Source organism: Oryctolagus cuniculus, chromosome 1, assembly GCF_051225735.1.
Source record: "Oryctolagus cuniculus isolate XC-2025 breed Fujian yellow rabbit chromosome 1, ASM5122573v1, whole genome shotgun sequence".
Lineage (NCBI taxonomy): Eukaryota > Metazoa > Chordata > Mammalia > Lagomorpha > Leporidae > Oryctolagus > Oryctolagus cuniculus.
In genome coordinates, this window is record NC_142867.1 from 63,586,594 (window position 1) to 63,614,292 (window position 27,699).

Here is a 27,699-nt window from a genome sequence, read left to right on the forward strand (position 1 = left end):
AGGACCCGGGAAAAGGAAGTGTAAGGCCCGAGGAAGGAGTGTTTCTACTTCCGGGCCCAGGCCTGGACTTGAGGGCAAAGAGAACTACAAATCCCAGCACCGCCCGCGGAACTGGAGCCCCGCCCCTGGCGAGTACAGGTCCCTGTAGGCGTGCAGGCGGCTCCTGCAGCGCCTTCCCGAACGTGGTGACGAAGGTGGTTGCCATGGAGCTGCTCTACGTATCACTGAGCTTGTGGGACGCCGAGGCTGGAGGGGAAGCGACTGCTGGTGAGTCGCGCGGGAAAACAGGAAACCCTCTCTGGGGACAAGAGCTCTGTGGAGAAGGAAGGAGCACCACAGAAATACTAAACACTTCCCTCCTCGGCACTTGAGACCTGTCCCGCCAGCCCTCGCCCCTTTCACAGTTAACGCGATGCACTACCTTGGGGGTGCTGGGGAGAGGGGAGGATCAGAGGCGGAAGGGCGCTGAGATACAGACTCCTAGAGATTTGGGGGTGCTTGAGAGCCTCCGCCACTTCAGATATGGCGCTCCCAGAGACGGATGCCTCAGGTCCCAGATACCTCCTGGGGGACTGAAGCACCCTCCAATAGGGCGTTCGTGTTCCTCCGACATGGGCGCAGCGTTGAAGTAAATCCGGATCCCGGATTCTGGAGTCAGCAGGAGTCCCCCAAACACAGTCATTAAAGGTGCTGTTACCAGATTGCATCTCCCTGTATCCCCATGGTCTGCTTCCAGCTCCATTCCTTATTTACAGCTCTCATGAGGGATCTGTTGCATTTAGAAACTTACCCAGCGCTTTCACAGTGCCTCTCTTGGTACTCATGGCAGCTCTATAAATCAGTGCTATGTATACCCATTTCACAGATTGGAAAACTGAAACCCAGAAAGTAGAAGCAACTTGCCAAGGCCACCACCAAATCAGTGACAGCACTAAACCCAGTTGTAAACCCAGTAGCCATATCTCCTTAGTTGGAGCCTACACTGCTTCTCTATCTTCAGGACTTGTTCCAGGGAGTGGGTTAAACTGCCCAGAGAAAAAGGAACCTAGGGCCTACTTTGGGTTATTTATACTCCAGCCTGAATGAGTTTCAAATCCTTCCCTGAAAGTTTTAATGGGGGAAAGCAAGGACTGAAGAGGCTGGGAATCCAGCATGTTTAAACGACAAGGAAACACAGCGGCATGTCTGAAGCTGCTGTGTCTCGCTGCTCTGATCGGTCTGCTTACTCGCAGCGTTCTCCCAGGCTTGGCTTCGGCGTGCCTCCACCTCTCTCTGCATTCTCTTCTTGGGTACTCATCCACGTCTACAACTTCACTGACCACCTAGAGGCAGATAAACCGTGTGTGCCTCTCTAGCCCAGCAGTCATTTCTAGGCTGGGGGCCTGTACATCCAATTGCCTCTTTGATATCTCCTTCAGGGTGTCTCAAAGGCTATCCAAATTCAGCTTTTCTCTGTGTACTCCAACCAAGTTCCCAAGCCTGGATCTCTTCCACCTCTCTGCAAGCCAAAAACCCAAGAGTTATCCTTGGTCATCTATTATGAAGACCTGCCAGCTTTACTTCCTGGATATGTTTTATCACACATACCACCACCTCCTTTCTGCCTTCCCTTCCTGCAGTTTTGCCTGCTGTAGCCAGAGTCTTTCAAACACAAAATATTCTCCACTCTTCCTCTCCACCTCTCTAAATATGTGCTTTGTGACTTTCTATTGCTGTTGGCACGAGGCGACATCTCGGAGTGGCTCCTGCCCACCTGTCCACCTCCAGTCTAACCGGACACCCCTCCTTCATTCTCTAGTTATGTGACCTTCAAGGTCTTCAGAATTTCCAAGTACCCTCCTGCTGAACCTGGAATGCCCATTTTTGCCCCTGGTTATCCTGTCCTTTTCCCAGTCTGCTTCGCCTTTAGATTTCTCTCCGTTGCTTCTGGGGGAAAGTCTTCTGAACAAGACTGCTCAGAGCAGGTCAGATCCCTCATGTCCCTCTCATTTATAGTATTATTCAGTTGGAATTTGTTCAAGCCGGCGCCGCGGCTCAGTAGGCAAATCCTCCGCCTTGTGGTGCCTGCACACCGGGTTCTAGTCCCAGTCGGGGTGCCGGATTCTGTCCCGGTTGCCCCTCTTCCAGGCCAGCTCTCTGCTGTGGCCAGGGAAGGCAGTGGAGGATGGCCCAAGTGCTTGGGCCATGTACCCCATGGGAGACCAGGAGAAGCACCTGACTCCTGCCTTCGGATCAGCGCAGTGCGCCAGCCGCGGCGGCCATTGGAGGGTGAACCAATGGCAAAGGAAGACCTTTCTCTCTGTCTCTCTCTCTCACTGTCCACTCTGCCTGTCAAAAAAAAAAAAAAAAAAGGAATTTGTCCATAAAGATTCATTTATTTATTTGAAAGGGATAGATACAGAGGGACAGAGAGAGAGAGAGATCTTCATCTGCTGGTTCACTCCCCAAATGGCCACAACAGCCAGAGCTGGGCCGATCCAAAACTAGGAGCCAGGAACCTTCCCTAGATCTCCCATGTGGGTGCAGGGGCCTAAGGAGTTGGGCCATCTTCCTCTGCTTTCCCTGGCCCATTAGGGCCTGGATCAGAAGTGAAGCCGCCGGCACTTGAACCTGCACCAATATGGGATGCTGGCTCCACAGGGGGCAGCTTTATCTGCTACACCGCAGTGAGGGCCCCCAGCTGGGATATTTTATTTCTTTGTGAAACATGCACTAGCTGACACCACTATGGGATACAACTATGAGAACAACATGGCTCCTGCCTTGGTGGAGTTTATGGTCATGTAGATAGTAGTGGGTAGATAGTTGTAGTGTTCTAAGTGCTGCTCTGGCAATAAGTATTGGGTGTTATAAGGGCCCCAAAAGAGAAGTTCCACATCCAGATTTGGAGATAAGAGTAGTCTTCTCAGAGAGTTGAATCCTGAGCTGAGTCCTGAAATAAGAATTAGCAAGGCCAGGCCAGCGCTGTGGTGCAGTAGGCTAAGCCTCTGCCTGCGGCGCTGGCATCCCATATGGGCGCAACTGGTGTCCTGGCTGCTTCTATTCTGATCCAGCTCTCTGCTTATAGCCAGGGAAAGCACTGAAAGATGGCTCAAGTGCCTGGGCCCCTGCACCCACATGGGAGACGTAGAGGAAAGTTCCTGACTCCTGGCTCCTGGCTTCAGATTGGCGCAGCCCTGGCCGTTATGGCCATTTGGGGAGTGAACCAACGGACAGAAGACCTTTCTCTCTGTCTCTCCCTCTCTCTCTCTGTAACTCTACCTCTCAAGTAAATAAATAAAAATCTTAAAAAAAAAATAGCGAGGCAAGGAGCAGGTGTTGTGGTGCAGTGGAGTAAGCTGTTGTTTGGGATGCCCCCATTCCGTATCAGCACTGGCAGTCCTGGCACTTCCACTTCCAATCCAGCTTCCTGCTAATCCTGCTAAGGCAGCAGATGATGACCCACTTATTTTGGTTCTTGCCACTCACATGGGAGACCCAGATAAAATTCATGGTTCCTGGCTTTCGCCTGGACCAGCTCTGACTATCGCATTCATTTGGGGAGTGAACCAGTGCGTGGAAGATCTCTCTGTCATTCTTTCAAATAAATAAATCTTAAAAAAAAAAAAATTAGCAAGGAAACAGGAAGAAACTACATTCCAAACAGAGACAGCTGGAAGGAGAAACTGTTCCAAACAGAGGCCCAGAGGGCTGGTTTAGGGACCTTAAATGTGAGTAGTTATATTTGCATGGTAGAATTTTTTTTTAAAGATTTTATTTATTTGAAAGTGACAGGGCCGGTGCCGCGGCTCACTAGGCTAATCCTCCGCCTTGTGGCGCCGGCACACCGGGTTCTAGTCCCGGTCGGGGCGCCGCATTCTGTCCCTGTTGCCATTGTCCGCGACGGCCATTGGAGGGAGAACCAACGGCAAAGGAAGACCTTTCTCTCTGTCTCTCACTGTCCACTCTGCCTGTCAAAAAATTAAAAAAAAAAAAAGAAGTGACACAGAGAAAGGAAAAGACAGAAAAAGAGATCTTCCCATACATTAGTTCATTCCTCAAATGCCCAGCATGGCCCAGGCCAAAGCCTGGAGCCAGACACTCCACCTGGGTCTCCCACGTGGCAGGGCAGGGGCCCAAGTACTGGGCCATCACCTTCTGTTGTACCAGGTACATTAGCAGAGAGCTGCATCAGGGAAGCAGAGTTGCCAGGACTTGAGCTGGTGCTCCAATAGGACACCAGGGTCCCAGGCAGTGGCTTAACCCACTGTGCCACAGGCTGCAGAATTTGAGGTGAGGATAAGAAAAGGAGCAGAGACATGGACAGGAACCAAGTTGACTCTTGGGTCTTCCTTTGGCATGTTGGCAGTGTATCTTCCCAGAATATATTAGCTTTGTGGCAGATTTCTCTAGGTATTCTTTGATTTTTTTTCTTCTACTTGTGACCCATAAACAGACACTGTCTCAGGGTGGGCACTGTAGGAAGCAGGTTGAGCTGCTGCTCATGATGCCGGCATCTCCTATGGGAGTATGGGAGCACCAGCGCAAGTCCCAGCAGCTCTGCTTCTGATCCAGCTTCCTCCTAGTAATCTGGGAGGCAGCAGATAATGAATGGTTCAAGCGCCTGGCCCCTCCACCCACATGGGAGACTCAGATGGAGTTTCTGGCTCCTGGCTTTCACCTGCCTAGCCCTGGCTGTTGCAGGCATTTGGGGAGTGAACCAGCAGATAGAAATGGCCTCTCCTGCTCTTGCTGTTGCTCTCTGTTGCTTTGCGTTTCAGGTAGATGAAAACAAATAAACCTGAAAAAAAGAAACTCTAGGCCAGGCTGTTTTATCTCTTATCAGATATCCTCATATAATTATTCCTTTTTTTTTTTTTTTTTTTTTTGACAGGCAGAGTGGACAGTGAGAGAGAGAGACAGAGAGAAAGGTCTTCCTTTGCCGTTGGTTCACCCTCCAATGGCCGCCGCGGCCGGCGCACCGCGCTGATCCGATGGCAGGAGCCAGGAGCCAGGTGCTTTTCCTGGTCTCCCATGGGGTGCAAGGCCCAAGCACCTGGGCCATCCTCCACTGCACTCCCTGGCCACAGCAGAGGGCTGGCCTGGAAGAGGGGCAACCGGGACAGAATCCGGCGCCCCGACTGGGACTAGAACCTGGTGTGCTGGCACCGCTAGGCGGAGGATTAGCCTAGTGAGCCGCGGCGCCGGCCCATATAATTATTCCTTAAAGCCACCTTGTTGTCTGCGTGAGAGGACAGAAATAGGCTGGCAACAAATTAAATCCCAATTGTAGTGATTTCCAAAAACTCAAGACAAATTTCTGTCAGTTTGAGAATGATTAAATTAAGTGAATTCATGTAGACTGTGATACATACCATGGAACATTCTTCCACTATTAAAAAGGGTGAGAACCTACAACAACTTGAAAAGCGTTGTAAAGGAATAAAATTTTAAAATATAATCATTTAATATATACATTCTAAGAAGTTTTATTCCCAAATTGTTAACAGAGATTCAGATTTCAGTTTCTACTTGATGTACTTCTTTATGCTGTTTGACGTTATTCAACTGTCATGCCAACTTTTACTATTAAAAGGGAAAAGGGAGTGATCATTTTCCCTTGTGGTTACACACTGGTTAAGACACCTGCACCCCACATGGGCGTGCCTAGGTGCCCCAGCTCTGCTCACAACTCTGGTTTCCTGCTGATAGAGACCCATGCAGGCAGCAGGTGATAGCTCAAGTTGTTGGGTCTCTGCCACATACGTGGAAAATCTGGATTGAGTTCCCAGCTCCTGGCATTGGCTTGGCCCAACTGTGGCTAGTGTGGGCATTTGGGAAGTGAGCCAGCAGATGGGAGCTCTCTATCTTTCTCTCAAAACAAACAAACAAACAAAAAACACATTTTCATGAAAAATTCCAATTCCAAAACAAGGCAAATATGTCCCTGACCACCCTGCCATTCATCAAGTCTGTGCATCTGGCCAGATGAAGGTACTGGGATCTGACTATCTCCTGATCAGGAGCCAGAGTAACAGCTGGGAAAGACTGGCTCTGCAAACACAGCTTAGGAGTAAGCAACGCAGCGTCGAGCTTTGAACATTCTCCCCAGGAGTCAGGCCTTCTAGGTGACACCATTTATTCCTTCATGTCTTCTCATCTTCCCATTTAACATTTGTCCATCAAGCCCTAGTAAAGGCCCACTCTTTGCCAGACCAATGTCACATGATGGTGAGAACAGAAAGTCTGACTTCTTATCAACCTCTTAAACTTGCAGAGAAGAAATAGAAAGTAGGCTGTAAAGAAGTTAGTTCAGAAGGGACAACTTCTTCCACTCACTGAGCACCTGCTACGGGGCACACAATAGCTCTCAAGGTAATGTTTGTCTCCACTGCATAGATGAGGAAATAGGCTGTGATAAAATGTTGTTCCAAGTGCAGTGCAGGCATCCCATCAGTTAGCTGTCAAACAAGCTATCCCAAAACTTGGTGGCTTAAAACAAACTATCCCAAAACACAGAGGCTTAAGACAGTAAGCATTTATTACTGCTTCTAAGCCTCAGTGTCAGCTAGATAGTGGTTTCGGTCTTAACTGGGCTCACTCCTGTATCTGCAGTCATCTATGGACTGGGTGGGCTCTCCTTTCTGGTGTTGACCAGGGGTGGGCTAGCTATAGGCTAGCCTCCGATGGCCTGAGCTGGGATCACTGGCTCTTTTACATCGCTTACCAGCACATCTCTTGCATCCCTCCTGCAGGCCAGCCATGTTCTTTGCACTGGCAAAGAAGAGGGCAGGGGCTGGTGTTGTGGCTCAGTGGGTTAAGCTGCTGCCTGCCACACCAGTATCCCAGAGCGTCAGTTCAAGTCCTGACTGCTCCACTTCTGATCCAGCTCCTTGCCAATGCAAGGGAGACTCCGACGAAGTTCCTGACTCCTGGCTCTGAGCTGGCCCAGCCCTGGATGTTGTGACCATTTTTGGGGAGTCAACCAGTAAATGGAAGATCTCTCTCTGCCTCTCCCTCTGTCACTCTGCCTTTCAAACAAATAAATAAATCTTAAAAAGATAGCGAGAGAGAGAGAGAGAGAGACAGGGCAAGCCCCACGTGGCTTGCAGGGGCTCAAGTACTTGGGCCATCTTCTGCTGCTTTCCCAGGCACAATGGCAAGGAGCAGGGGATCAGCAGTAGAGCAGCTGGGACTCGAACCAGCACTCATTTGAGATGCCAGCTTTGCTGGTGGCAGCTTAACCTGCTGTGCCACAACAGAAGCCTCAGTGAGACCCCCTTCTTTTAAAGATCTATTTTATTTATTTGGAAGGCAGAGTTGTAGAGAGGGATAGAGATAGATCTTCGATTCACTGGTTCAGTTCCCAAGTGGCTTCAACAGCTGGGGCTGTGCCAGCCCAAAGCCAGGAGCCAAGAACTTCATCCAGGTCTCCCACATGGGTGCAGGAGCCCAAGGATTCAAGCCACCCTTTTCTGCCTTCCCAGATTCACAAGCAGGAAGCTTGATTAGAAGTGGAACAGGGGGCCAGCACTGTGGCATAGCGGGTAAAGCTGCCACCTGCAGTGCCAGCATCCATATGAGCGCCAGTTTGAGTCCCGGCGGCTCCACTTCTGAACCAGCTCTCTGCTATGGCCTGGGAAAGCAGTAGAAGATGGCCCAAGTGCTTGGGCCCCTGCACCCACATGGGAGATCCAGAGGAAGCTCCTGGTTCCTGGCTTCGAATCAGCACAGCTCCAGCCGTTGTGGCCAATTGGGGAGTGAACTAGTGGATGAAGACCTCTCTCTCTCTCTCTCTCTCTGCCTCTCCTTCTCTCTATGTGTAACTCTTTCAAATAAATAAATAAATCTAGAAGAAGAAGGAGGAGGAGGAGGAGAAGGGGGAGGGGGAGGGGGAGAAGGAGAAGGAGAAGGAGAAGGAGAAGGAGAAGGAGAAGGAGAAGGAGAACAGCCAGGACACAAACTGGTACCCATATGGGATGCCAGTGTCACTTAAAACTTGTTTGCTTCCTGTTTATCACATCTTACTGACCAAGTCACATGGCTGAGCCCAGCACCATAAATGGATGGAACTACAAAGTTATGGGATAAAAAAAATAAGAAGGGATACAGAGGAGACCATATGTAGGGATCATCCAAGCAACCAACCTAATGTGGGACACATTAGTCAATTTTATCTGGAAAAGAAAAGCTTTCCATAGGTGTTTGACTCAGCAGTTAAGACGTCCACATCCCATATCAGAGTGCTGGGTTCAAGTTCCGATTTTGCTTCTGATCCAACTTCCTTTTATGCACACCCTGAGAGGAAGCAGGTGATGGCTCAAGTCCATGGATCCCACTACCCATGTGGAAGACATGGATGGAGTTTCCAGTTCCAAGCTTTGGTTTGGCCCAGACCAGTGGTGCACTGGAGAATGAACCAGTGGATGGAAGATTGTGTGTGTGTGTGTGTCTTTCAAGTAAAAATAAAATTTTTAAACAGACTGTATAGAAGAGGGTATACTAGAGCTGGGTGTGGAAGCATGAATGGGTATTCACTAAGTGGGCAGCTGTTGCTTGGAACTGGATGCAGGCTGGTTTGCCACAATCAATAGAAACCCAGCAGGTCTTTCTGTGCTCATGACAGGGTTCTATTATGTGTTATCTTGGCTTCATTCCTTCTGGTCAGGCACAAGGCAGTAGGCACTCAACAAATGTTTGCAGAATGGAATTGAGTATCTTATTGTGAATGAGGTGTGGACCGAAACAGCTGAGCCTGGGAGCCAATTGTTAGAAAGAGCAGCTTAACATCAGTTTTCCCTAAACAGAAATCCTTGTTTTTGGCATTTTCTCATTCATTCATCCAAACATTTCCTGAGAGCCATTTGTAAACCAGGTTCTGTGTTAAGATGAAGAATATGACACAATACCAGCTCACAGCCTGGGCTACTGTTTAAATGAAGAAAGCTAGTAATCCTTCCCAGTCAACAAACTTATCCAGCTCTTGGAGCTCTGTTTTTAATACTCATTCAGAAAGTGCACCAGGAGCCAGGACTACACAGTCGGAAGTCCTTAGGGACTGTACTTGTACTTGACTGATGGACAAGATTAACCTTAAGTGTTTTAAGCTAAAATCCATGTTCAGTGGTGTAGAACTACAGGGTCCAACACAGGCCTGACTTTGAGAAAAGTATTCAGTTTTATGCAAAGGCAAAAAGTGTACTGTAGGTGAAATGAGATGGGCCTCTGTGTAAACTGGACTTCTCCATTTCTACAAAAGAATAATGTGTTCTTTGTTGTCTGCTTGTAGACTTAATATCTAAAAGATTCAAGTCTACTTAATAAATAACCCATGCCCCCAGGGTCTGTCCAACACTGACAAGGAATTCAGCTGTGACATGACTCCAGCTGGCACCTCCCCAGAGCTCAGCTGAGACTGCTGGTTTTTGAGAGCAAGACATTTGCTTTCCCTGCCTCTACACCTGTTAACCTCTATCCTTGCATATGTTAAGTCATCAAAAAAGGAACTTATTTGAACTGTATTTGAATTACAAGCTATTAGGCCCTTGGTTTTTAACAGGAACTCCATTTTTAGAATATTTGCCAATTTCATTATCTCTGTATATCAACAATTTCTGCTTTGAATCCAGTGATGAGAACTACATATGCCAAGATTTCCCTTTTTGATTTGGCTGCCAGGAACTTCAGAGGTAAATATAGGCTTGGATTCCTACAGCCCCTCGTATACCTGTCTCTTCTCTTAGCTTCTGATCTTCCACTTTCATTTCTAATTTTCTACGCCTGCACTGTCCAGTATAGTATCCAATTGTTATAGGACTACTGAGCACTTGATAGGCAGCTAGTCCCATCTGGGATGTGCCTTAAGTGTAAAATATTTCAATATTTAATATGTTTACATGTTGAATATTTTGGTATATTTGGTTAAAGAAAACATTAACCTGTTTCTTTTTATATATCTTTTTAAATTTTACATGTCAACAAGTTATATAGGTGTGGCTTGCATTGTGATTTGCATTGTATTTCTGTTGGATGCAGTTTGACAAATTGTCCTGATTTATGAGTGTGTTATTATTGTAAATCTCAAATTCCTTTGGAAAGCAGGTAAAGTAATGCAAAGGAGGGGACAGCAGCGGGGTGAGAGAGGGGAGGCTGACAGGGAAACGTCCTTGTCCTTGTCAGCTTATCTGTCTTGTTTGCATGATTCCCATCCCCCAAGAAACCCTTGGTGAAAGTGTGTTTTTAGCTGCCTTCATCCCAGGTGAGTAGTAGTCTCTTGATTCTCCCCATTCTCCAAGAAAACCTGTTCTGCCTTGCTTTACTTTAGCTAACAACTTGGAAGGGATCTGATAAGAAAATTCACACCACATTACAAATGACTGATAACTCTGTGTTCACCCCTCTCAGGGGGGTATTTCCATTTTAACAGGGAACACACAATCCCTGAACCCAAAGGAATGAATCTCTAATGGTGGAGTTTCAGGCATCAGTGACAGGTGAGTGAGAGGGAGACTGATTGCAGGTGAATGTGTTTTATGTGGCTACATTCAAAATGTAGCTGAAAGTAGGGTCTTTGGCTGGAAAGATAATGGGACTGACAAACAAGCCAAGCAGAGAAAGTTAGCAAGTATCCAGCCAGGTCGGACTGCAAAAGGCTCACAGACACCAGCCAGATCCAGCGCAGGGGTTTGTTAAGCAATAAAATGGCCCACTTGATGTCACTAGAGGGTAGATACCTAGAGAGTCTCCATGGCAACTACTGTGGAGTAGCAGGAAGGGTCTGAGTAGAATCAGAGACTATGACTGCAGTCAGCAACCGACTCATTGGCTTAACTCAGGGCAAGTTTTTAAACCCCTTGGGTCTCAGTTTCTTCATCTGGAAAACAGAAATGGGTGTTATAACTATCACACGAGTCCTAAGAGATGTGAAGGTGCTCCGAGAAGTAGGAAGTCCCCACAAATCCAAGGGAGAGTGGATAATATCATAAACTGGAATGCAGGGAGGCAGGCCTAGAGCAGTGGAGGGGAGAAAGCAAGGGGAGAGGGCCATGGGGGAACGGGGCGGTGATGCCTCGTACCCGGAACGCGGTGCTTCTCTGACCTCCCAGGCTGAACCTCCGACTCCCAGGGCCATGCTTGCACCTGACCAATGATGGCCTGAACTATGAGCAAACGGGACTCCATGGACACGGCGGTGCAGGAGCCCCCTCTCGACTTCTCCTTCAGAAGCATCCACGTCATCCAAGGTCAGCCCGGGGCCCAGCACCCCACTCCCCACTTCCAAGGAGAACCAGGTTTCCCACGCGCTTGTGGACTTGTGATTGTTGTTTTCTTTGGGAGGTGGTGGTGGTTTATTGTTTACTATTTGCTTTTTGTTTTAAGAGCAGCAAATATGAAAGAAATTTTCAGATTTCAGAATGAGGGGCCTCTCAGGGCAGTTAATTGCCTTCAAAAGGAAGCCTGGCGACAGTTGGAAAGTCGAGTAGAAGAACACGGGGAAGCCAGGGTACCTGCCAGGAGTCATTTTCTCCTGTTCTGACCTGAAGAGAGGAGAGAATGGTGAGAAGGACGCCCAGGCTGCTGTGGACCCAGAAGGGGCAGGACTCTGTCTCCTCTGCCTGGCGCTACGAGCCTGTTCTGATCACTGGCAGACAGGCAGGTTGATAATACTGAACATTGTCATATATTCATTCTGGCCATACCTAAGTTTATTTCCTCATTGCCCACTTACTGCCGGTTCCAACACTGCCCACACTCATTTCAGTTCCACCAGCCAGTATCTCCTCAGTGGGCAGCTGGCACCTTGCACTAAGGGGCACGGGGGTGGGGGAGACCCTCAGCAACCTCATATTCTCAGTCATTGGTTCTTCCCAGGTTCTGCCCTCCCTGGCTTTCTTTTCTTTTTTTAAATTTATTTATTTACTCAAGAGGCAAAGTTAGAGAGAGGGAGAGGGAGAGACAGAGAGAGGTCATATTCTATCTGCTGGTTCACTCCCCCAAATGGCCACAACATCAGGAGCTGCAGGGACTCAAGGACTTGGACCGTCCTCCACTGCTTTCCCAGGCCATAAACAGAGAGCTGAATTGGAAGAACAGCAGCTAGAATACAAACCGAAGCCCATATGCAATGTCAGCACCACAGGCAGAGGTTTAACCAACTTTGCCACAGCCTCAGTGTTTTTTATTTTTATTTTAATATTTAGTAACTTATTCTAAAAGTCAGAGTTACAGAGAGAGAGAGAGCTCTTCCATCTGCTGCTTTCCTCCTCAGATAGCCACAATGGCCAGCACGGGGCCAAGCTGCAGCCAGGAAGCCGGGAAGCCAGGAGCTTCATCTGGATCCCCAAACACTTAGGCCATCTTCCACTGCTTGTCCCAGGCCAAGAGCAGGGAGCTGGATCAGAAGTGGGGCAGCTGAGACAGGAACCATATGGGATACCACAGGTGGTGGCTTTTACCAGCTATGCCACAACACAGGCCCCAGTAGCCACCTTTAAGCTCAGGAAGCAGGTGAACAGTACTAGCTGTGGCTTGGGTTTAGGGCAGTATTTGCTTTTGCATTGGCCACAATGGATAGCTCAGGGGTTGTTTTCTTAGGAGCACATGCCCACCTACTATGATCTTTATGTGCGCTGCATCTCTTTCTTTTTAAAAGATTTATTTACTTGAAAAGCAGAGTTATAAAAAGAGAGGGGGAGAGATAGAGAGCTCTTCTGTCTGTTGGTTCACTCCCCAAATGGCTGCAATGGCCATGGCTGGCCCAGGCAGAAGGCGGTCCAGGCCAAAGTCAGGAACTTGGCACTCCATCTGGATTTCCCATATAGGTGACAGGGGCCCAAGCATTTGAGCCATCGTCCCCGCCTTCCCAGGCACGTTGGCAGAGAGCTGGATTGGAAGTGAAACCGCTGGGGCTTGAACTGGCTTCCATATAGGATGCTGCACTGCAGGCAGCAGCTTAACCGGCTGCATCACAATGCCGGCCCCACTGCAGCTCTCACTGATGCAGTCCACATGAGGGCGTTAGCTGCAGTAACAGCTATGAACAAAACAGCTGAAGACAGGGGCAGGAGGAAGTGTTTCAGCTTCTGTCTGTCATAGGAATTCCCAACTCTGAAAGAAGAGATGCAGTTCTACCTACAAAGGAGTCCTCAGAATGAGGAGGGAGTCAGCATTGTGGCGTAGCGGGGAAAGCAGCCACCTGTTACACTGGTATTCCATATGGGCTCCACTTCCAATCCAGCTCCCTACTAATGCGCCTGGGAAAGCAGTGGAAGGTCCCCCAAGTGTTTAGGCCCTTGGACCCACATGGGAGAGACAGATGAAGCTCCTGGCTTCAACCTGGCTCAGCCCTAGCTGTAGCAGCTATCTGGGGAGTGAATCAGCAGATGGAAGATCTCTCTTTCTGTAATTCTTTCAAATAAATTTAAAAAAAAAAAAAAAAGAGCTGACTGTTGGTATCTAGAATAGTATAAAATGTAATCCATATGGATGCTGTCCTTCAGTCAGTAGTTCAATATTTCCTAGGCACCTACTATTAAGCATTTATATACATATGCTATGACTATGTGTGTCTATACATATATGCCAGGTATTGTGTTCCTTGACAAGTTGGTGCTTGGTGGGGTTAGGTGCACAACAAAGTCCCAAAAGGCCAGAGTGCCTTTAGATTCCCCAGAGCTTCTGAAACTCAAGGGTACTTCACAAGTTCATGGAAAATGTAATTAAAATGTTTATTTTGGTGTAAAAAGTTTTGAAATACATAATTTTTCTTTTTAGAAGATTTATTTGTTTGAAAGGGGGCAGGGGAGAGGGCAGAGAGCGAGCGAGCGAGCGAGCGAGCAAGGGAGGGGAGGGGGATAGGCTTCCATCCACTGGTTCACTTTCCAAATGCCCACAATAGAGAGGCCTGGGCCAGGCTGAAGTCAGGAGCCTGGAACTTAATCTGGGTCTTCCAGATGGGTGGCAGGAATTTAAGTACTTGGTCCATTATTTGGTGCCTCCCAGGTGCATTAGCAGGAAGCTGGATGAGAAGCACAGAACAGTTGGAACTTGAACCAGGCACTCTGATATGGGATGCAGGCATTCCAAGGAGCAGCTTAACATACTGTGCCCATGCCCATGTATAGTGTACTCAAAATGATTTTTCATGAATGTTTTGAAGACCTCTTGTATGCGTGGATTTTAAATATGTTAACTTATTTGAAAAGCAGAGACAGAAGACAGATCTCCTATCTGCTGGTTCACTCCCCAAATATCCACAATAGCCAGAGCTGGGCTAGGCCAAAGCCAGGAGCTGGAAACTCAATCTGGGTCTTCCATGTCAGGGGCAGGGACCCAAGCACTTGACCTATTTCAAATTATGCATTAGCAGACTGGAATCAGGAGCAGGGCAAGACTCAAAACCAGGCACTCCTATGTGGAATGCAGGTATCCAAGCTGCTGCATCAAATGCTGGCAGCTTCAACAATTCTTTGCATCAAAATAAACATTTTTTAATTCTATGTTATAAGGCCGGCACCGCGGCTCACTAGGCTAATCCTCCGCCTTGTGGCGCCGGCACAGCAGGTTCTAGTCCCAGTCGGGGCGCCGCATTCTGTCCCAGTTGCCCCTCTTCCAGGCCAACCCTCTGCTGTGGCCAGGGAGTGCAGTGGAGGATGGCCCAAGTGCTTGGGCCCTGCACCCCATGGGAGACCAGGATAAGTACCTGGCTCCTGCCATCGGATCAGCGTGGTGTGCCGGCCACGGCGGCCACTGGAGGGTGAACCAACGGCAAAGAAAGACCTTTCTCTGTCTCTCTCTCACTGTCCACTCTGTTAAAAAAAAAAAAATTCTGTTATAAAAACTTCTTGAAGTATCCCTGTATTTATAAAGGATAGGGTTCCAGCACACTATTTGGTAATTAATCAGTGAAATTGCAGTGACTTTAGAAGGCATCTAATCTACACTTCCAGAGAAGGCAGAAGCACTGGCCAATCCCATGTGTAATCTAATAGTACTGTAACTTCTGTTCACAACCCTTCATTGTTAGAATGTTCCCTCTCCCACACACCTCCAACCTTTTTCAGTATGGGACTGTGGGATGCCATAAAAAGTGCTTCCCATCAAACTCACTCCTACCTTCCGAGAACAATGGCAGCCCTTCAGAGACAGGAAGGCAGGATTATGGTTTCCCCAGGTCTTCCTGGAGTTAAATGTCTCCCAGTGCTTTCTGAGTACTGGTATTCATGGTCTGGTTCCAGACGTCCCTTGGCCCACTCTGAACAAACTTTAACAGATCTTCAGGCAATGTAGCACCTTGGCGTAACCTGAGAGCAGTAACCTGTAGCAGTCTGGATACTGCCCTCCCCTTGAGCTCCAGGTAGCCTCAGGTTTTAAGTAATCCCCTCCCGCCAATGGCTCCCTCTGAGCTTGGGATCTGCCCAGGCCTGGTGGCAATCTCCAAGCTTCTGCCTTATGAGATGGGTGCCAGCTCATGTTGGGGCCTTCATTTTTATTCAACTATGTCATCTCATTTCAGCGTTTTCAAAGATGTTGGGGGAGAGGCAGGATTGTTTATTCATGAGCTTGGGTACTCTGCTCCAGTACTCTTCTGGCACCTTTGGCCAGAAAATGTGGGTCCCGCTCACTCTAGACTAAGGCAGAGCGCCACCTTGTGGATACAGTCTGAGCTGCAGCTGAGAGAAAGTTAATGCACTGTGGGGTTGGAAGAGAGACAGTGCCCACTGGGAGGGCTCAAGAATGAAGGCTAGCTCTGCTAGCTTCCACACACACTAATACTTCCGTCCCCAGAGTCCGCTTCAGGCTAATAAACAGAGGTTAGGGCAATGGGAAAAAGTCACCTCAGCCAAATGCAGTGTCTGGTTCTGGCTCCTCCCACTGACTGTGGGCTTGGGCAATGTCTATCTCTTTTTAAAAAGATGGGGGGTATCGCACACTGACGGATTCTACCCCACTCCCTATTCTCTCTGCTCCACAGCCAGGCTTTCCAAGGGGGTTGGTCGACACTACCTGCATTTCCTTACCTCCCATGCACTCTTGAACTCGCCCCCTTCAAGTCTTACCATTCCATTCAAACAGCCAGTTACTAGGACCTTCGGAGTTGCCAAAATTACTTTCAGTCCTCGCATAAGCTACCTGGACATAAAACTCTTCTTTCCCCCTACTCCCCGTCCTTCCCTGTTTATTCATTAACTTCTTCAGTGGACTCACCTCCCCCATGAGCCTCCTCTCCCCTCCCTCTCCCCTTGGGAAGTCCCAGCTGCTCCCTAACTTGTACACTCCACAGTGATTCTCAGTTTCATCTCCAACTGCAGACTTGGCTTCTGCAGGAACTGCAAACCAAGGCCAAGCCGGAACTCATTACCTTCCCAGCCTCATTTCTCTTTTTTTATTCCTTATCATGCAACAGCACTGGCATCCACCCTGTCATCCAAACAAAAAACTGGGCTCCACCCTTGGGTATCCTACTTTTCCATCCAGCCAACCAACCGTAGCCATCATATGCCCGTCATCCCTTCTTTGGATGACTGAAGTAACCAGATTGGTCTCTGGTCACCCCTCACACCGAGGCCGCGGCAGTCTTCCTAAACTGAGAAACTTGCATCACCTCCTTTGCTTTAAATACTCCAGTGGCTTCCCAGCACCTGCAGGATAAAGCCCAGCACTCAAGACTGCCGTCTGGCTCACGTCTCCCTTTTCCTCCCTGTCCCCCATCCCTTCTCCTCTTGTCTGGCCAACATCGCCTGATCCACCAAGACCCAACAAAGGCTTCTAACCTGCCCTGGGAAACTTGCCCAACCTCCCAGCCCGGGTTAGGAGGCCTCTCCCATGTTGCTAGACTATTACTCAGTACTTAGCGCACTGTTGCCAGTGTGTTTCCTTCCTGCCCAAGAGCTCCTCCAAAGCACAAATGTGTGCTTCATTTGTCCCTTCAGGCAAACAGAGATTGGCACAGACTGTCTCCCATTTTAGACACCACTGTAAACCCAGTGTCTGACACACTGTAGGTGCTCGACATTCATGGGGAAGAGGGAGGACGTCCCGAGTGTTCCACTGAAGTGAATTCTGCAGGCTCTTCAGGTGGTTAATTCTGGATTTTGTGTTACTGTCTTGGCTGAAGTTCAACAACTCTGGTTTTCAATTTCCTCATCTATAAAATGGGAGTGGTTTGAACTCACCCTCAGTCCCTCACAGGTGTAGTATACAGAGAACTCAATTACAATCGAGAAAACCGTGTGACCTGGGAAGCCGAGTGTTGGGAGCAGGAAGCCTTTCCAAAGCGGTTAGTCCAAGTTCTCTGATGCCGTAGACCTGGGCCAGGGCCACGCTCACTCAAACATGTGGCTTCTGCTGCAGCTTGGATTGCTCACCTTCGCAGCTCTGTCCTTTCCCACCCTTCAGAGCCAGAGAGGCAAAGATGCTAAGCCTAAGCCTCTCTTGGTCCACACAGATATGATAAATGAGGAACCAAGGACAGGGCTGCGGCCACTGAAGCGCTCCAAGTCGGGGAAGTCAGTGACCCAGTCTCTGTGGCTCAACAACAACGTCCTCAACGACCTGAGAGACTTCAGCCAGGTGGTTTCCCAGCTGCTGGAGTACCCCGAGAACCTGGCCTGGATCGACCTGTCCTTCAATGACCTGACTTCCATCGACCCTGTGAGTTCCTGGCCCTAGAGCTGAGTCAGTGGGTGGGGGTGGGGGCGAGCCACTCTGTGCAGCCCCCAGCTTCTCTACCCCCTGTGTCATCAAGGTAGTAATGAGACAGCATGGTGTAGTGCAAAGCGCATGGCTGTTCAAATCCTGGGTTTGTTTCTTGTGGCTGTGGGAAAGCTGCCGACCTTCTCAAAGCCTCAACCCTCTTGGAAAAACAGGGACACCGTGCTAGCACCACACAGGTTTTGTGAGAGAACAAATGAACCCAGGTGGCACATGGAAGGCTGAAGTCAAATTATAGCTGTCATTACCGGGTAGCTCTGTCTTGTGCCAAGTTCTGCTATGGAGGAGGTAGGGCATTTACTTTCCATGAACTCAGATTCAAGTTTTAGGAAATAAACAAAATCTGGCCACTGCTTGTCCGAGATCTGTTAGAGGGGAAAGGAGCTGGAGCACGACCCATACACTGTTTCCCCATTGTAGACATGGCCGCCTAACCAGTGCTGAGAGCTTCTCCTGTGTGCCTCGCAGGGCATTCCACACTCCTGTCCCTGCTGAGACAGGACCACCAAAGCTACAAAGGTAGTCAGTGAAGGGGCCGCGAAGGCTAAGGGACAGGCAGGAGGGCCCACTCACTGGCAAGTCCTGGCAGTGCTGGATCCCTTGGGAGATGAAAGAACGTAGGTTACACCATCAACCCCCTGTGGAGGACTGAAGCGGCCAGGTTGTTCCCTCATGCCTCCTCGCCAGCACGCACCCACCCAAGGTGCTGTCCAGCCCGGCTTTGGTCTCCTTCCCCAACAGGTCCTAACGACTTTCTTCAACCTGAGCGTCCTCTACCTTCATGGCAACAGCATCCAGCGCCTGGGGGAGGTGAACAAGCTGGCGGTCCTTCCTCGACTCCGGAGCCTGACACTCCATGGGAACCCCATAGAGGAGGAGAAGGGGTACAGGTAAGTGCCCTGCCCCAGAGCCCGGGCTCGCCTGAGGGGCAGGGACAGGGACAGGGACAGGAGACAAGACAGCCAGGACCATTCTCGCACTGTGCTTGCTCCTGGGAAGGGAGCAGCAGACCTGTAAGCATTTCCTGTTGTCAGTCAGGGTCCACACACACTTCCCCAAACTGGATCTAAGTCCCTCCATCCCCTGCCGTGAGGGAGAAAGCAGCAGGTGGGGGCGGGGCAGGGAGCTTCTGATGGGGGGCCGGCCCCCAGCCCGGGTCTCCTCACCAGGCAGTATGTGCTGTGTATGCTGCCCCGTATCACCACATTCGACTTCAGTGGGGTCACCAAAGCAGACCGCACCACAGCTGAAGTCTGGAAGCGCATGAACATCAAGCCCAGGAAGCCCCGGCTCAAGCAGAACGCACTCTGAGGCCCCGGACCGCAGCAGTCCTGAAGGCCCGAGGACGGTCAGCTTGGTGTGACAATAAATGCTTTGAGCTGTTCAGCAGACGCGAAGTCACTTGTGCCTCATGGGATGCCCTCCAACTCGGGTGACTTCCAGGAGTGCTGGGCATTCCACAGTGTCAGGCCAGCAGCGAGGACAGGAGACTGGGCTTCCCACAAGGCCTTAGGAAGGGTCCCTCTGTACCCTTCAGCTTAGTTATCCTGGGGTTGGCATCGATCACTGAATCCCCAAACTCTTCGCAGAGCGCCAGGTCAGAGGAGACACCCAAGAGGCCCCGTGGCAGGTGTGGCAGGTCCAGAAGACAGGTGGTGATCTCAGAACCTCCCCACTTCAATCACAATGCTCTACTTCCAGCAGCCTTAGCTTTTATATGGTAGGCTTCTGCTAAGATCTCATTTGATTCAAAGAATCTCTGCTTAAAAACATTTCCTGCTGGCTCCAGATCAGGGGTTCCCAGGACAGCTTGGTTTACCCCCAACCCTGTGGCTATCGGTGACCCCACTGAGCCTGAGGCAGGACCCTCAACAGTCAACAGCTGCTTCAGATTCAAGCCTGTGCAGCATTGACTGTGTTTAAGATCAGTCGAATCCAATCTGAGGTTAGCCCAGGCCAAGGTTCAGCTAAGACTTGGGGCCCCCCACCCCACTGCTCACAGACTTGGGTAGCCAGAAGTAGTAGGGTGATGGGTGGGACAGAGGGGCCGGAACCAACGCAGATGAATACATTTCCTTTATCGAGGGTGACAAACAAAAACAAAAAGAAAAAAGACCAAACATGTAAAAACCCAGGGTGCTAGAAAGACAAACTCAATTCATTCAAATTCAAGCTCATCCAGACCCTGGTCACAAACCCTAGAGGTGCATGTGAGCACCAAGTCAGGGAGAGGGGGACAGGAGTGACTCTGAGGCCAAGAGGAAGGGTGGGAGGGGGACCCTTTGGGCCCCAGTGACCACCCCCGCAGTGGCACCTCCACCTTCCCAGTGACTGCGAGGACCTGTCCTTTTGGCCCCCACTCCACCCCTAGCTAGGGCTTTGAAGCCAGTCCCAAATGGTTCCACCCTCCCTTGCTCCGTCCTCACTTGCTCAGGCTTCCAGCCTCACTCTCCTCCTCCTCGTCCACATCTCCGTGATTAGTAGCAGGTTAGGGTACTGTATAAGCCGCAGTGAGGCTGGGGGCTGGGGGAGGCGGGGTGGAGAGAGGAGAAGAGCTGTCCAAGGATGCTTCTCTTCACGGGATCCCAAACTGTACAACCAGCTCCTCTTTTGCGTCCACACGGATCTGAGAAAGTGCACTGTAGGCGTAAGCAGCTATCCTGGAGACCTGAGACACAGGGGACGGAGGAGAGGGACAGAGACAGGTGAGAGGGGAATCAGCGAAGAGCAAGGGGCAATGGGCGACAGGAGGCCAAACAGAAAGCCACGGATGGAAAGGGCCCAGGGAAAAGAACAAAGGAGGTGAGATGGAGTAAGGATTGGGCGAAAAGACAAGAGGACATTAAAAAGAGCGAGGTGGGAGTGAGCCAGGGCCCACAGGCCACTGCGCTCCTAACACCACTGCTCCACCTACCCCGGGGCAGGGTGGGCGAACCCTCCTGTGGAAAGGGAGGCAGACTGAGGGGCAGCTCACCTGCTGCAAGTCGGAGAAGGGGATGGGCTCGCTGGCCAGCACTTGGTGCGGCTGGCTGGTTAGAGACGGCAGCGGTGGCAGCTTCTTCCAGTGGGTCAGGCTGCTGCTCAGCACGGCCAAGCGGGTGCTGAGCAAGGCGGGGAAGGCAGTTAGGCCACAGTCTGACCACCCCAGCCCAGCCCAGGCAAGTCTATTAACCTCCGGCCGATGACAGGGAGACAGGGTCTCTGCTGATCACAAACTCACTCTAGGCACACTCTCAAGACTATCACAGGGCAGAAGCTGACATGGACATCTGAGGCGCCCAAGGGATTTGTGTGCAGTCTCCTGGGCTGCACCCAAACAGTGAGCCTGAGCAAAGCTGGGACAGGGCTGGGGTGGAGAGAGCCCCAAAGGCCTGAGGGAGCCAGCTGGCCAGTGCTCACCTGTACTGCCTTGCCCGGTCCATGTACTCATGTTGCTCCATGCCTTGGGAGTCTGCGGCAGACACATCGATGATGTTGCTTTGGGGACGAGACAGAGAAGACATGACAGGTGTTTTTGAGAGGGACAAACATGACTCAGTGCCAGGTGCCAACTCCAGGGCTATCCGACACCAGTGGCCCCACCCTGCCTTGAGGCGCAGCTCCTCAATGACCTTGTCCCATTCCCCATGTCCTAGGCCAACTCCCTCTATCCCAGCCTTCAGTCCGGATGGACAGACGGACGTTGGAACTCTGCCCCAGGCTCGGGCCTGTGACCCTCACCTGGCTGTCTTGGCGAGGATGGAGGAGAGCAGGGCCTGCTCATCTGTGCGAGCGGAAGGCAGGCTGTGGTAGTTGGGCTCAGCTCCATTGAGGGCTTTGGTGGGGGGGCTGCTAGGGTCCAGCAGCAGCTTCCGCTCCTCTCGATCCTAGGAGAGGCCATGGGGGAGACCCTTAGTCCAACTTGCCTGGGGCTCTCCCTGCAGCCCAGCTCTAGCATAAGCACTCGCTTGAGTGCCCAACTCTATGGGCTATCAGGCAAGACTCAGTTTCTGCCTGCGTGGGGAGCTGTGCCAAACTGGTGGTGGCCTAGGGTTAACTACAGGGGAATAACCAAGCAGTCCTAGAGGCACTGAAAAGGTGGACAGAGGCAGAAAGCAGGAATTCAGCCACAGCCCTGGGGCTTCAGTAAACAGTCCAGGATTTGGTGGAGAAAGGATACTGGACAGAGGGGTGTAACAGCCCGTAACAGTCGGATCTAGAAGGAAGTCAGTGCAAGTCGGGAGCTCAAGAACGACCCCTGGGCCCCAGGACGAGGCCCTCCCCAGCAGAGCTGTCTGCTCCCGAGATGACGGCCCTGGTGAATCCAGACAAGGCCCAGGCACCAAAGGAAAGCAAGTTCAGTGGCCATTCCTCAGGTGACCTCAGGGCAGGAATCTCAGCCCAGGATCTGGGTCACACAGGACAGCTGTCCTCCCTTCTTGAGGGCGGATCCTTCTCTCAGGTGCATGCCCTCCTGTATGTGCCTCCCAGAAGCAGTGGCATGCACCTGGTGAACCCTGCACTGAGCTGAGCAGTACAGCTGTCGCCTCCCTTTCCAAGCCCCCACACCTCTTGTGGCTGGAGCAGCCTCTTCAGTTTCAGGAGCCTGTTCCTGCTAGCCTGTGCAGATAATCACAACCAGCCACAGCCCAGAGTGGACCTAGGGCCAAACCAAGTTTCCCTTTTCCTGCAAAATTGTATTTCCCTGGCCTGTTTCAAGCCTTTCTTCTAATCTACTGTACTCTCTCTGGATTCAACCCTGCCTTGAGCCCATGAGCGTAAATCCCTGCTGGCTTTGTATCAGCTGCGAATCGGATTAGCAGACCTGCTGGGTGTCCACCCAAGCCGTAAATGGGAAGGGAGCCCATCCTGGCTAATGCTGCTTCTCGAACCCCCAGCACCAGACCTCCAGATGCCTCAAAGCTCCCTTCCCAGTCCATCTCAGCTCCTACCACAAGCCTGCCTGCTGCAGGCCCCAGCTGCCCAGCCCACAGCTCCACGGCTCTCCTTACAGAGCGCTACCTCCTCCTGCCCTGCACGCTCCACCCTGGGCAGGCCCAGCCTCTTCACCGTCCTTTTCCTTCCCAAGCCTCATTCGCCCAAGTTCCTCAGGCCACTGGCTCTGTTCCCAACAGCTTGAGAAAGCGGCTGTGGGCCTTGTCCCATCACCTCTAAACTTCCAGACCCCCCTCTCTCCTCCATAAGACAGGCTCAGTATTAAAGGGCTAGAAAGACAAAATGCTGCCCAAGACTTAACTATCTCTATGGACAGCTGGCTCCACGAGGCTTATTTGCTTCTTTTGTGTCTGTCCTTCTCCCAGTGCCAGTTTAGACAGATCTTGTTAAAGCACAAGGCAAGTTCTCCCCTCAGGAGCTCTTCAGAAATACGGCGGTCAAGGCTGGCTTTTAGTGCACTGATTGAGACGTCCCCTGCTGGCCATGTTAAGCGGCTGCCAGCGACACTGGCATCCCATCCAATTTCCTGCAAGTGCACCCTGGGAAGCAGCAGATGGCTGCTCAAGTATCTGGGTCCCTGCCACCTACATGAGAATCTGATTGAGTTTTAGGCTCCTGCCTTTAGCCTGGCCCAGCCCTGGCTGTTTTAGGCATGTGCAGAGTGAACCAGCAGGTGAAGATCTGTTTCTTTGTCTCTCTGCCTTTTAAATACATTCTTAAAAATTTTTTTTAAAGTTAAGGATTGGCGGGCCAGCATCATGGTACAAAGAGTGAAGCCACCACTGCAATGCCAGCTCCCATATGAGCACTGGTTCAAGTCCTGGCTGCTCCACTATCGATCCAGCTCTCTGCTACTGCACCTGGGAAGGCAATGGAGAATGACCCAAGTATTTGGGTCCCTGCACCCACACAGGAGACCTGGATGGAGTTCCAGGGTGTGGATGGCTTTGGCTTGGCTGTTGCAGCCATTTGAGGAGTGAATCAACGGATGGAAGATCTCTCTGTAACTGCTTTCAAGTAAAAAAAAAAAAAAGCTTGGGAGGCAGGGCATGTTGGGCACCACTTGGGACTCATGCATCCCATATCACAACATTGGTTCCAATCCCAGCTACTCTGTTTCTGATCCAGCTCCCTAACATACCTGTGAAGCTGCAGATAAAGATGAAGCACTTGTTGAGGACTGGGTGGAGTTCTGAGCTCCTGGCTTTGGCCTGGCCCAGCCCTGGCTCTTGCAGCCATTTGGGGAATGAACCACTGGATAGGAAATCAGTCTCTCTCACTCTGCCTTTCAAACAAGTAAATGAATATTTAAAAAATAAGGTTGTTTCCTGAGACCTGGCCTGTCAGAAGAGGACATGCTACTTCCTTCAGAATTTATAAATATCATCATCCTATTCCCACAGGGCGAGAACAGCATGGGGCAGGTTTGTCACTGGGTCAAAATAAGCCAAGGGTAGGATTTCACTGTCTACCCTGGCAAAGACATGCATGTGGCCTGCCCATGGCTGGCTACCTGGCCTGTAAGCATTGCTGGAAAAGATAGCTTGGCCAAGAGATAAAATAAAGCCCACTGGTTTGGCATCAAAACATCTTGGCCACAGCACTTCTCAGCGTGGCTAAATCACCCAACCTCTCTGAACTCCTTCCTAACCCTTAAACAGACATAACCCAGATCTTTTTTTTTTCCTTTTATTTTTATTTTTATTTATTTATTTTTTATTTTTTGACAGGCAGAGTGGACAGTGAGAGAGAGAGAGAGAGAGAAAGGTCTTCCTTTGCCGTTGGTTCACCCTCCAATGGCCGCCGCGGCCGGCGCGCTGCGGCCGGCGCACCGCGCTGATCCGATGGCAGGAGCCAGGTGCTTTTCCTGGTCTCCCATGGGGTGCAGGGCCCAAGCACCTGGGCCATCCTCCACTGCACTCCCTGGCCACAGCAGAGGCTGGCCTGGAAGAGGGGCAACTGGGACAGAATCCGGCGCCCCAACCGGGACTAGAACCCGGTGTGCCGGCGCCGCTAGGCGGAGGATTAGCCTAGTGAGCCGCGGCGCCGGCCCATAACCCAGATCTTATGACATACATTTGGCAAGACCCAAATGAGGTAACTGTCCAGCCCTTTGAGAATTGTAATATCCTGTATATTTCTTCATAAAATAATAAGGAGCAGAGATGGAACTGGGAGAGAGTTGCTGGAAGAGGACTTTGAGGCAGCAATGATCATGGCCTTTGTCACATGAGGCCTCAAATCACCCAACACGGATCATACACGTTCCCTGACAGCTCCATACAGAAATGAGGGGCCAGCGTGGTGCAGCAGGTTAAGCTACTGTCATCTCATAAGGGCCCTGGTTCAAGCCCCAGCTGCTCCACTTCTGATCCAGCTCCCTGTGGTCGCTTGGGAAAGCTATGGAAGATGGCCCAAGTCCTTAGCCCCTGCCACCCATTTGGAGATGCAGATGGAGTTCCAGGCTCTTGGCTTCAGCTGATCCAGACTTGGTCTTTGTGGGCATTTGGGGAGTGAACCAACTGATGCCAGCACACAACCTCTCCTTCTCCAATAAATAAGTATTTAAAAAAAATAGGCCGGCGCCGCGGCTCAACAGGCTAATCCTCCGCCTTGCGGCGCTGGCACACCGGGTTCTAGTCCCGGTCGGGGCGCCGCATTCTGTCCCGGTTGCCCCTCTTCCAGGCCAACTCTCTGCTGTGGCCAGGGAGTGCAGTGGAGGATGGCCCAAGTGCTTGGGCCCTACCCCCCATGGGAGACCAGGATAAGTACCTGGCTCCTGCCATCGGATCAGTGCGGTGCGCCGGCCGCAGTGGCCATTGGAGGCTGAACCAATGGCAAAGGAAGACCTTTCTCTCTGTCTCTCTCTCACTGTCCACTCTGTCAAAAATAAATAAATAAAAATAAAGCAGCCTTATTGTATTTCACAAATAATGAATGTGATATAAATTCCTATTACTTAGAAAAAAGAAACCCACAGAAATGAGACTCCATCAAGGGAAAAGATAAAAGACTAAGAAACAGCAGGGGCCGGTGCTGTGGCACAGCAGGTAAAGCCGCCGCCTGAAGTGCCAGCCTCCCATATAGGTGCTGGTTCTAATCCTGGCTGCTCCACTTCCTGTCCAGCTCTCTGCTGTGGCCCTGGGAAAAAGCAGAAGACTGCCCAAGTCTTTGGGCCCTTGTACCTGCAACTGGCTAATGGCTTCAGATTGGTCCAGCTCTGGCCACTGTGGCCATTTGGGGAGGGAACGAGAGGATGGAGACCTCTTTCTGCTTCTCTATAACTCTGCCTTTCAAATAAATAAAGAAATCTTAAAAAAAAAAAAAAAAAAGGAAAGAAAAAGGCAGAAAACCTAGGTCTCCCTTCTAGGTAAACTTGTGCCGTTTCTCACAGGGCAGTAACCCTCAGTGACTCACTCTCTGCAACAGTCTAGGTTATGTATGGGTCTTGCATTGTGCAGGGACACTGTAACAGGTTGAGGTGAAGTGAGAGGTGTTGGGCATGAGGCATGCTTAACACACAGCCTAGTAACGGGAGCATACACACGAGTTGCTTGGAGAACTGAAGCCCACTAGCCAAGCCACCCATGCCTCCCAGACACACAGCAGCCTTCCCTGAGCTTAAGCCCTAAATCCAAAACACCCACACTGGGAGGAGGGTGGACCAAAAGGCAAAAAACTACTTCCCAAGTTCTGGTGCTAGCCCATCTCTTCACTAAACGCTGAGCTACCTGATGCAAGCTTTCCACTGTCTCTGCTGCTATGAGCCAGCGCTGAAATGCAGAACCCAGACACAGAGGCAGTCAAAACGGGGAGCGGCTGGCTAGCAGCTTGGGACTTCATCCTGGGAAAGATCCGCGCCTGCTCAAAGTGGCCGGGCAGGGCTTAACTGGGGAGAGAAGTGCGGATGAACCCAAGGGAAGATGGAGAAGTTTACGCTGTACAGGTCAGTTCTCCCCAGCCTAATCCTTTCTCCAAAGGGATCAGAACGAGTCAAAAGGCCAGGGGAGGCACTCCTCTAGCTGGGGGAACCCTCAGTCCCCAGGCAGGGACTGCACCGAGGCAGGCCAAGCTCAAAACAATGGAGCTCTCCCATCCATTTCTTTTCAGAAAAAGGTACACCTGAGCCCTTGCTGCCCAATTTCCTGCAAGACCCGACGTCCTCAACTTCCAGCGGCCTTCTCGGACCCCAGACCAGGCGTGACCTCCCTTCTCTAAACCCGGGGACTAAGAGCATACACAAATTCCCGACTCATCTCGGGACAGCTTAAGTCGGAGCCTCAGCCTACCCACCGCTACACTGGATTCACACTCCGCTAACACTAGCACAGAGAAGGCACAGGAAGCTCGGGAGAGAGTGCTTCCCAGGGACCTGGGTTGAAGACGCGTGAAAGTGTAAAGATCTGAAGTAGAGGGACACGGAATGGGTGGGAGAGAGCTGGACAGACAGCTGCATGCACACCCCCCAGACGGGAACTGTGTAGGAGACCTAGGGCTTTAAGAAGGGTAGGAGTCCGGCTCGGCGTCCCCTCCGTAATCTGTCCCCTCCAGGCCTCCGTACTCAGTGAGCCCTGCAGTCCGGCTCCCACTCCTCGGCAGATTTCTTTCTGGGCCCCGTGCCCCAGGACCTCAGCCCTCTTTCCCGAGCCCCGCCTGCCGCGGCCGCACCTGGTCCGAGTCTTCGTTTTCGCTGCTGTAGCAGCACCCCATGGCCGGGGTCGGGCCGGGCGCTCAGGCCGAGCCGAGGAGGGTCGGCGTCCGTCAGGAGCCCTTCCGGTCACATGACCCGTAGCTGCCTCCCGCAGGCAACCACCGGCTGCCCTCCCCACGCCTACCTCGTCTCACTGCCGCTGCCGAAGCCTGGCTTCCGGCCCCGCCCCTGCCCGCGTGACCATCGTCAGCCAATGGGAAGGGGCATCCTGCGCGATGGGGCGCGAGGCACGTGATGCGAAGAAAGGGAGGGGCGTATCACATGACTTAATTATTTGCCGAGTCTTTAAGCTTGAAACCTCTGACTTTGGTTGTCATGGTCCTTAGGAGAATTGTGCCTTGTGGTTACATGGCCGCTAAGCC

The 27,699-nt window shown here is 51.1% G+C and overlaps 2 protein-coding genes across 15 annotated transcripts; one reads left to right on the forward strand and one right to left on the reverse strand.

Moving 5' to 3' along the window:
• The first annotated feature begins 80 nt into the window (after window positions 1–80).
• Window positions 81–23,660, forward strand: LRRC51 (leucine rich repeat containing 51). 14 transcript variants are annotated; one of them, XM_089330208.1, is made up of 7 exons: window positions 158–267; window positions 9,609–9,668; window positions 10,384–10,472; window positions 11,085–11,222; window positions 17,426–17,631; window positions 18,433–18,581; window positions 18,843–19,080. In XM_089330208.1, the coding sequence occupies exons 4-7, from the start codon at window positions 11,141–11,143 to the stop codon at window positions 19,000–19,002; spliced, it is 597 nt and encodes a 198-aa protein (XP_089186334.1). In that variant the 5' UTR covers window positions 158–267; window positions 9,609–9,668; window positions 10,384–10,472; window positions 11,085–11,140; the 3' UTR covers window positions 19,003–19,080. The 14 variants fall into 14 exon arrangements, with proteins under 14 accessions (XP_069930951.1, XP_089186371.1, XP_069930936.1 ...); XM_089330230.1 differs by having other exon boundaries at window positions 165–267; window positions 18,861–19,080; XM_089330245.1 differs by lacking the exons at window positions 9,609–9,668; window positions 18,843–19,080 and adding an exon at window positions 23,362–23,660 and having other exon boundaries at window positions 112–267.
• On the reverse strand, window positions 19,755–27,409 carry LAMTOR1 (late endosomal/lysosomal adaptor, MAPK and MTOR activator 1). Its single transcript, XM_002708720.6, has 5 exons — window positions 27,295–27,409; window positions 21,412–21,557; window positions 21,091–21,168; window positions 20,666–20,792; window positions 19,755–20,359 (listed from the first exon to the last, which is right to left on the reverse strand). The coding sequence occupies exons 1-5, from the start codon at window positions 27,334–27,336 to the stop codon at window positions 20,267–20,269; spliced, it is 486 nt and encodes a 161-aa protein (XP_002708766.1). The 5' UTR covers window positions 27,337–27,409; the 3' UTR covers window positions 19,755–20,266.
• Between the last annotated feature and the right edge of the window lie 290 nt (window positions 27,410–27,699).

What these genes read in the sequence shown, in the direction of transcription:
- LRRC51 (XM_070074835.2), top strand. Translation starts at nt 11,141, where the DNA reads ATGAGCAAACGGGACTCCATGGACACGGCGGTGCAGGAGCCCCCTCTC. An exon ending in AAGCATCCACGTCATCCAAG is followed by an intron (nt 11,223 to 17,425) that starts GTCAGCCCGGGG and finishes TGGTCCACACAG; the next exon opens with ATATGATAAATGAGGAACCA. An exon ending in ACCTGACTTCCATCGACCCT is followed by an intron (nt 17,632 to 18,432) that starts GTGAGTTCCTGG and finishes CTTCCCCAACAG; the next exon opens with GTCCTAACGACTTTCTTCAA.
- LAMTOR1 (XM_002708720.6), bottom strand. Translation starts at nt 27,336, where the DNA reads ATGGGGTGCTGCTACAGCAGCGAAAACGAAGACTCGGACCAG. An exon ending in AAAACGAAGACTCGGACCAG is followed by an intron (nt 21,558 to 27,294) that starts GTGCGGCCGCGG and finishes GGCCTCTCCTAG; the next exon opens with GATCGAGAGGAGCGGAAGCT. An exon ending in GACCGGGCAAGGCAGTACAG is followed by an intron (nt 20,793 to 21,090) that starts GTGAGCACTGGC and finishes CGCCTTGCTCAG; the next exon opens with CACCCGCTTGGCCGTGCTGA.